The sequence below is a fragment of the Neltuma alba genome, unplaced genomic scaffold (assembly GCF_004799145.2).
Source record: "Neltuma alba isolate B1F8T4 unplaced genomic scaffold, ASM479914v2 tig00013105_pilon, whole genome shotgun sequence".
Classification (NCBI taxonomy): Eukaryota; Viridiplantae; Streptophyta; class Magnoliopsida; order Fabales; family Fabaceae; genus Neltuma; species Neltuma alba.
The window spans coordinates 167430-177334 of NW_021637429.1; the positions used below are offsets into that span (position 1 = coordinate 167430).

The 9905-nt window shown below is 28.9% G+C and overlaps 1 protein-coding gene across 1 annotated transcript; it reads left to right on the forward strand.

Moving 5' to 3' along the window:
- The first annotated feature begins 3990 nt into the window (after positions 1 to 3990).
- On the forward strand, positions 3991 to 4736 carry LOC114734462 (pathogenesis-related leaf protein 6-like). The gene has a single exon (XM_028922092.1). The coding sequence runs from the start codon at positions 4027 to 4029 to the stop codon at positions 4510 to 4512; it is 486 nt and encodes a 161-aa protein (XP_028777925.1). The 5' UTR covers positions 3991 to 4026; the 3' UTR covers positions 4513 to 4736.
- The last annotated feature ends 5169 nt before the right edge of the window (positions 4737 to 9905 follow it).

Genomic DNA, 9905 nt, shown 5'->3' on the forward strand with positions numbered 1-9905 from the left:
TAAACATAGGAGTTAGATAACTAATTTTATAGAAATTAAGAAAAATAGGAGTTAGATAACTAATTTTATAGAAATTAAGAAAAATAGGAGTTAGATAACTAATTTTATAGAAATTAAGAAAACTAGTCAAAATATCTATTTGTAAAAAAATATGTATTGGTTTTCCTAAAATACACATTGTAATCATTTGCATATTTAGGATCAAAACAAATCACTGTACTTTTTTGTTTTAGGCATGTGTGTAAACTATTGGATGCAATTTTGTTCGAAACACCGTTGGGCACTAAATGTAGGTAGTTCTCCTAATGAGGATCTGAACATTAGTTTTTTTATATTATGAGGGACTAACTTTTTCACTAGACCTAATCTCTATTAATAAACAAGCATATGTAGTTATACCTACACGGCTGTATACAACTTTACCACCGTATGGAATAATATAATTATATAATTGTATGCAAGACATGAAATACTGTAGTGAATGTGATTCACAACATGCGTAGCTCTTTTTCAGGTTTATCTGTTTCCGTGGATTGGGGGTCAGTCTTTGCGGCACAAAATCATCCGTTAATATCGTTAATCTTTTGTCTACCTTCCCACATCATTCCTTTGAATATAATGATATTATTATATGTAACTTTTTAAATATGTTGGAGACCAAATTCCCTGTTCCTTCCATGTGCGTTTGTCCCTTTACCTTTTTTGGTTTGGATTATTTCACACTAATAATTAGATCATAGATTTTATAGTTTTTTTTTTGCTAACAATTTCTCTTTATACGTTAAAATACATATATTCATTATTCGTGATTAATTTTTAGGCTATAAAACTATAAATATGTCAAAAGAAAAAACGTAAAGCCATATTTGTGTCTAATCACATGTTAAAATTTTTTTATATTATTTAAATATTGTACTTTTTGATAATCAGCTCAAAACATATGGTTCGCTTAAATAAAATGACTAGATTAATTAATAATAAAAATAAATTAAAACCCCTGTTTAGAGAGTTGAAAATAAGGGATCAAGCCAAAAGAATTAAATTCTTTTTGAACTAAAACATTACATAATACTATTATTCTAGTTTTAGTTATGTATGATCATTTTTGTGATGTCAGAACAACGTAAGCAAATTTCTAAGTGGACTGATCATCTGTATGTGATCGCTTAAAATAAATTAATTAATTAATAAACTCGAATCACGAGAAACTTATACGTCTCATCTTCGTATGAATCCTCATTTTTCGTAAGCTTAATTTAAGGGGACAAATTAAAGAAATATAATCAACGTTAAATACATCTTGTGACATTTAGATTCACATTATTTTATATTTAGAAACTACCTTAATGATGCAACATTATTAGGCTCGTGAAATTTGAACCCAGAGGCCATGAGGATGCATGTGAAATATTGGGTCCATCACAATTATATTCAATGTCAACTACAGATTATATATGCCAGATTAAATCGTTGGCAAATATATGTGCTAAATTAAATAATCTTTTATGTGTTTATGAAAGGTGAGATATAGTGATGCCCCTAAGTCCTTAAGAAATTGCTCAAATTCTGAAATGGAGAAATAATCACCATAAAATTTGCCAATGTCTTGCACTATACCTACTTTCATAAAAAATTTATAAAGGGATATCAAAATGATTTTTCTTTTGTGGCCAGTGTTCCATCTAAATAATTTTACTGGTATATCATCTTGTATTTGACTTAAGAAAATTGGATATAGTTTTTCTATACAATATTCACATTATTTGGTGTAATTACTAATTATGAATAATGTGATTTGCTGGCAAAAGAAAAAAGAATAATGTGGTTTTTCATAAGTTATATAGATATATATAATTTTTGACATTGAAAAAATGATGTGCTTCTTTTACTTGATAATCTAAGACCATTAATTATTTTGAAATTTCAAAAATTCAAAAGAAAAACCATTGTTTTTGTATTGGAATTATAAATATTTTTTAAGTTTAGGAGTTATTTTTAGCATTTTCAATATTTATCTTTTTTTCGTTTTGTTTAGTAATGATCTTCTATGTTTTTAATACTTATCTTTCAAATATTAACTTAATAGATTAAGATAATAAAAGCCAAAACAGATTGTGGATCACGAAAGCGGAGACTCGAGAAAAATTATGGATCAAAATGAAAAATAAACAAACTTAGAGAATGAAAAGCGGCTAATCAAGCTCAATCGAGACAAAATTAACTGGGATCTAATTAGCAAGCTCAATCGAGATAAAATTAACTGGGATATAATTAGCCATCTTAATTCTAAAATATTATGCAAAAGAAAACAAACAAAATCTTATGCTATCTCCTGTCTTTACTATAAGAGCTAATTGACTAATTTGAGTAAATTAAAAAAAGTTTGTTGAGTTAATTACTTGTAATAAATATGTATTATTTTTCTAAAATACCCTTACTAATCACCTGTGTTAGCTAGAACTATTGATGAAACATTTAATATGTGCAACTACTACAAGGACTAAATTGAAAAAAATGAACAAATATTAGAAATAAAGTGAATCAGGATCTTATATTTAAGACCAAATTAAAAGTCAAACTAGCTTTTATAGTAGTATTAAGTATTGGGGGAAGTATTTGAATAGAGGGATCCAGACAAGAAAGTTAAGTGGGATAACGGTAAATATTAAAATTAGCAGTTTAATAGTTAATTATTCTTCCACTTGCATTTGCCCATACAGAATCATTTTCACGCTTTGATTGTACTCTCTCTATATTTAATCAATTGCTTCTTTAATTTGTTCCGACCATCACGCGCCTTATTAGTTAAATAATCTATTAACATACTTGGCGTTAAATTATTGTTTGCCTTTGTTTGGCTTATATTATATTTCATCCACACATTTTGAAAGATAAATACTAATTCAATTCTCGAATTTAAAATTTCAATCTTAAGAGATGATCCTTTAGTTACTTTTAACAACTTGATGCTAATAATAATTACTTGGCTAAACTATATAAAACTTTCCTTGATCTAGAACCATGTACACTTAATCTCCTTAACTTTCAAAACTTAATGAGAAAACTCTCCAAATTTTCGAGTTTATCTAGGTACCCCTAAATTATAAATTTTATACCCCCTTAAACTTTATTTTCATATGGATATTGATATATATAACCCATCAAACTTTGAATTTTATGCAGACAAATCCTTTAAACTTTAAACCATTTGCAAAATAATAAGACAAAACCAACCGTATGAAAGTTATCTAAATATATGTAAAAGTTCAGGAAAGTTTATTGTAAAATTTCAAAAATTAAAAAAGTTATTTGCGCATATTATATGACATAATATGAATTGATGTAGGGCATTTGTGTAATTTAACCCAATGACTTTACCACTCAGTTAACCCACTACCTTATTCACTTTTTATTTAATTGAATATTTTTTATTTCTTATACATAGAACCTATCAATTTTCTAGTTGAGATTCTCTGGGGTAAATAAAATATTGGGTTAATACAAAGTTAGATCCTTTAAATTTGTCCTTATTTTGATTTTAGTTCTTAGGTTTCAAACCATAGGATTTGGTCTTTTAAGTTTTTTTTCATTTAAAATATTGGTCCTTATAATCTAATAAAAAGTTGAACTATTTTGTTATTTGAAGGACCAAAACTTGTTGTTGAAACTTGGGAGATCAAAATCAAAATGAGAGCAAACTTGGAAAGCAAAGATTATATTAACCCCAAAATATTACATACAAATACACTGGACCATCAGCCAGCCAGTTGTAGTAAAATATTATAATTCTACTATTCTCTCAAGAATTTTGTGCTTAATAATTTACGTTAATATATGCATCCCCTTTTGATTTATTTATTTATTTATATAAATTATATCATTGATCCACAGGCAGTTTGTCTCAACAGATTAATCTATTTTAATATGAGAGATCTCAACAGATTAGTTCATCCTCCTTCTATAAATACCTTAACACTAAACCCTTCATTCCCATCTCCCTCTTGGCCTCTTCTCAAACAAAACAAAATGAGTTCTTCGAGTCTCAATCTCTTAGCCATTTTCCTCATCTTCTCAACTTTGTCCTTCTTCATTTGCCTTGGCCAGAACACTCCTCAAGATTTCCTTGAAGTGCACAATGAGGCTCGAGCGCATGTCGGTGTGGGTCCTCTCTACTGGAACCACACCCTCGCTTCCTACGCTCAGAACTACGCCAATGAGAGGAGCCATGACTGCAACCTTGAGCACTCCGGCGGGCCGTTTGGTGAGAACATCGCTGAGGGTTACGGCGACATGAAGGGCTCCGACGCCGTCAAGTTCTGGCTCACCGAGAGGACCAACTACGACTACCACTCCAACACTTGCGTCAATGATGAGTGCCTTCATTATACTCAGATCATTTGGAGAGATTCTCACCATCTTGGCTGTGCTAGGGCTAAGTGTACCAATGGCTGGATGTTCGTTATTTGCAGTTATGATCCACCGGGCAACGTTGAAGGCCAACGACCATATTGATTCACATATAATATATAGACTGAGAAGTTGAATGAGCATGCTCATTGTTTGTAATGTGGACAACTTCTATATATTTATAGTTTATTACATACCTCATTCTCAGCTTTATTGCTGGAGAATTAATTATATTAAATCATGCCATTAGGTGTGATTCAATGATGAGGTGTACTTATAAATGTTAATTCCTATTAGTTTTTTTAAAAAAAAATCTCAAGTTTCGTTTCGCTTGTCTACTGACAAATATTAATTGATGCACAATGTGGAATATGAAATATAAATTTGCAGTTTGTTCATGAAGTTCTAAGATAACTCATACTATTTATAGCTCTAATTTGAAAGATATTGGTGGTGTTCAGTTAGTTTGATATCTTTAATTCAATGTATAGAGTCAATGTTGCGTAATTAGATTTAATTACAAGTGAAGTTAATTCTAAGAACAGAGGGACACAAGGCTGCAATTACTCATTTTATAAAACTAATAGTTTTATTAATTTTTTTATGCAAAGATTAACACAGATGAATATAACTTTTTTCAAAATAAATTATAATTCCTCATAATATTTTATATTTTAATCATTTCCTAATCTCAAGCTAGTTAGAGCTAGGAACAAATGCGCAGACAAGGGGTTTATAGCGTCCCGCATCTCTGGCCCCTCCGTTTTTTGGGAAGAAATTATCATTATGTTTTATCCAGTTGAATATTTATAATTATAAACGTAATATATATTAAATATTCTATAAAAATGATTAGTTATTTTGTTTTATGAAATACATTATAATCTCTTGAAATATATAGACGTACTTTAGTATATATGTTTATACCTACTAGTCTTTTTTTTTTCCTTTCGATTTGGAGTCTCACCATTGTTCAAAATTTTTTATTTCTAAATGAAAAATACTTATTTATTAGCTACGTTTTATTATCAGATAACCATATATAACTTTCTTTTGCGTTTTGATCTTAGAGTTCCATGTATTTAAACTTAAATTTGTACTTTGTCATGCCACCTCCTGTCCCTAATATGAAAACTATTTGAGAGTTTAATTTAGTTCTGAACATAAGACTTCAAATCATTTTATCTTTCATATTTATTATTTTTCTTCAAACTAATTTACCTAACTTATACATTGACATCTAACTTTTTTTTTTCTTTTGCTTAACCCAGATTGTCTTCAAATTACTTTGGACTTGAGATTAATCTCTATTAGGTCAAAGCATTAAAGTTAAAATTCTCTTAATAAGTGCGCTTCTTGAAATTTGAACTTTTGTTCTTCTTCTATGGTGGTAAGACCACTTACCATCATGTCATATTTGTTATAATTAATTTATTTGATTATCTTAATTTTTTCATCAAAGAAGGTAGTATTTTGATCTGCTTTGATGCCAGACATCCTACATTCCCATGGGACACGGCCCTTAATCACAGGTGTTTTTCTAATTTTCTTTTTTATCTTTAAAATTCAATAATTATTACCCAATGTCCAATAATAGCTTTGTGGTCAAACTTTGCGGCTTAAAATCATCCGTTAATATCGTTAGTTCACAGCTTCAACTATACGACAACCTTTTTTCTCTTTTCAACTCAGTAATGGACATTCAGTCCAAGGAAAAAACTCAGTAATGGACAAAAAACTTTCTTGAGGTTTGTTCATCCGTTTGAATATTGTAACCCTCCTCCCTCTACTTTCTGCCCACTCATTTAATCATAATCGACGCCTAATTCTTTGTTCTTTAACTTCCATGTGCTTCTCCATATTGACCAGTTCGTCCCACTTTAACTTTACACAAAGTTTTGTTTTAGTCTTCTAATTTTAATTTACAAGATGTCCTTCCAATTTTCTAACATTAAAATCCTTAACATTTTTTAGATGTTGATGTGTTACGTTCAATTTTAAAAAATAAAGATGACTAAGACAAAAAAAATTATCATTTTAGAGAGTTGGAAAAAATACTTTATAAAATTAAGGGATCAAATTGATATATTACCTTTGGTTCTAAATACAAGCTAAATTTTATATTTAGAACTGGAATCTAGGGGTACTATTATACAAGTTAGAGGACAAAGATACACTTTCGCCATTAGATTATTTAGTTCTCTTCTGATTTATTTGGATGCGAAGTGAAAATAGAGCCATGACAAAGGGAGAGAAAATTATGCGGAGACAAAAGTGAAGGGGAAAAATATTCTCTCTCCATATATTTAAATGAATAAGAGAAAAATAATTAATTTTATAATTAACCATACCCATATGAAAAAGATACTCCATTTGATTTTTAATATAAAAGTTAGTTACGCTGAAAGGTTGAGTTTGATCCTCAATATAGGATCTTAATCTTTTTGCCTAACCTATTTATCAATTTCACTTGAACTAATTTAACTAACTTATAAATTGACATGTGATATAATTTTATACGTAGGTATTTAGAAAAATCATGTTACATTAATAATAATAATTTATTTATTTGATTTTTTTAATCTCTTTACGTCAGTTAAATTTTTATATTAAATATGTGAGAGAAATTTCATCTTTTATATTAAGTAGTTGAGCTTGTTTGAACAACGTAACCGTTTTTTGGCCAAAAAAAATTACGTAACCGTTTTTTTTTTTTGGGCAAAGGCTTTTGCATTTTCCTTTGGACTGGATTATCAAGTCACCTTGCGTTGCTACTGTTTGGGCAAAGTTTGATTGGGTGATGGATGTAATTTCCCATGCTTCAGTCTTTTCCTAGGAGAATTGCTATGAAGTTTTAAGAAAGAAACATAATTATAGAAAAATCTTAATGACAACAGAACAATTAGTAATGACAAGTTTCAGAGAAGAAAATAATAGCTTGGTTCCTAGTAATACTATTCTAAAGTAATTTTTTTGGTGCAATTTTACTATTAAAAGTGTATTTTTCAAAAGACATAGGCACACAAAACTATTTGAGATCTTATATTTCAATCAGATCAGATCCCTCTACTAGCTAGCTAGGAGCTTATTTCTTGAAATAAAGAAGACTCAGGTTGGTGACCAGAGTAAAAATTATCGTTTTTTGGGTATAGGATGAAAATTAAAGGAAGGAGCATTCAATTTCTGATTCCCTTTCTTTATTTGGTTTGAAAAAGAACAATATCAGAAAGCACGGACAAATTTTTGGCCAAAAAAAAAAGGAAGGGAAAGATAAATGATCAAATCATCATATAGTATCCGTAATATGAAAACATCTTAAGCTATCCATATTATTAATTTTCAATTGTTAATCTTTTGTATTTATTTAATAAAAATAAAATTTTTATGATATATACAAATATAAATTAGATAGATATATTCTTAATTCATTCAATTAATTAATCATATGTGGAACATCAGGGGCTAATTTATTGGTAATTCATATGTTATGAAAATGATTTTATTAACAAATCCACAATAATCAAGGCAGGTCTTTTTAAAAATAAGTAAAAAATATTTTATAAAAAAGTGAAAATAATAATAAAATCTGAATTATTCAAATTAAATTAGAATAATGATTTATCATTGGAGATATCGACACTTGGCACATCTCCAAGGTGAATAGAATACTTACCAAACTTGTCAACATTACTGTTTGTTATCCTTTGTACAGAATCACAATTATTTTGGCACTATTTATTTAATTAACTGGTGAGAATAATATCAATCAAACAATAAATTAATTATATTTGAGAAGTAGGACATTGCAGTTGCATTAATCCAGTTTAAGTGATAATAAAATCTTTGTTGGGATGCTAAGAAAAACGTAAGCAAATTTAATTTGTACGTAAGTGGAATGATCCGTGAACATGAAAAACAAAGTTGGTTAAATAAATAAGCTCCAATTGAGGAACTTGCACGCCTAATCTTCCAATAATAAGCCATCATTTTCTGTATCGAAAGCAAAATTAACGGAAGAAAATTAGGCTTCACATTTTTTAAAATTAATATATATATATATATATATATATAAAACCATAAGGCCTAGCATAGTTAGCACTTAGCTAGGTCTCTTAGGCTTCACATTTTTTCAAATTAATATACATAAATCATAAGACCTAGCATAGTTAGTACTTGGTTGAGTCCCTTAAACATGTAGTTGGGCTTGATTCCTAACGATGTGTATGAAGAGAGTCTATGAAGAGAGTCTGGTGGCTATTACTAAAACCCTCTCAAAAAGTCTATAGTATTAGAGGACTAATCACTGTCACTGGTTGTGAATACTTTGAGTTGAACCAAATATGTGTGTGTATATGTATATGTATATATATATATTAGCTTGCAAAATCTGTGGGCTGGTCACTCGTGAAATTTGATTTCTAGTGTCATAAAGGTGCATGTGAAGGACTGGGCCCCTCAGTTTGTTTTGCCAATATTCGATTATATATTATCCACATGTTCTCAATGAAATGTATGACAATACTTGAAAATGACATTTGAAGCCCCTTAATGATTGATTCACAATATGAGGCTAAGTAATTAAGAACCATATTTTTTTTTAAAACACCAATTAGTTTTCAGAAATCACATTTAGCTTAGACTTCTTTGTTTTTTTTTTTGGCTAGGACCAGGTATTCTTTTATTAGAGACAATCCTATTCAAGACACTGTCAGACATTAAATATGGGTATCTCTCCCAGAAAAATTCAAACATTGGTTCACTAAGTCATGGAGGACTAGCCTTTTGTACTAGATCTAATCCCTGTTGGTAGCTTGCTTAGACTAATTTAAATTGAGTTAAGTTAGACTAGATGAGTGTAAAGCTCTTCCATTGAATTATATATCAACATATAAGTTGATTAAATTAGTTTTAGCGGAAAATGATATAAGATAAAAAAAAATCAATTTATTTGCCAACAAATACAAAATAAGTTAAGATATTATATTTAGGATCAACCTTAACTTTATTTAATAACTAAAGTATATTTTTAGTCATTTAAGTTCAATTTTCAAAATAATTATGATTGTCACAGAAAAAATATCATAAAAAAATCGTTTAATAATAATAATTCTAGGGTTAAAAAACTAAAAATATATATTTTTTAAACCTTATATAAATTCAAATGACCAAAATGCGTATTTAACCTTATTTAATTCTTACATTAACTCATTGTTGATTTCACAAACGACAGACGCACCTCTCCACATTTGACATTATTAACCATTTTTCTGCTGAATTTTGTTTTTTTCGTCGTCATAGAATCTTATGATTTACTTAGAAGCAGAACAAAAGGCTTTCTCTAACTGACACAAGCTGTCCCCTCAAAAAATTTCTGTATTTTTCTGCTTCTATATTTTTTGTCCAAGCTTATTTCTCTATCCTCTTCCTCTGATCTATAGATATATACTCCAATGATATATCCTTCATTATTTCCCATCCTTCTATAGTTTTCTGCTCTA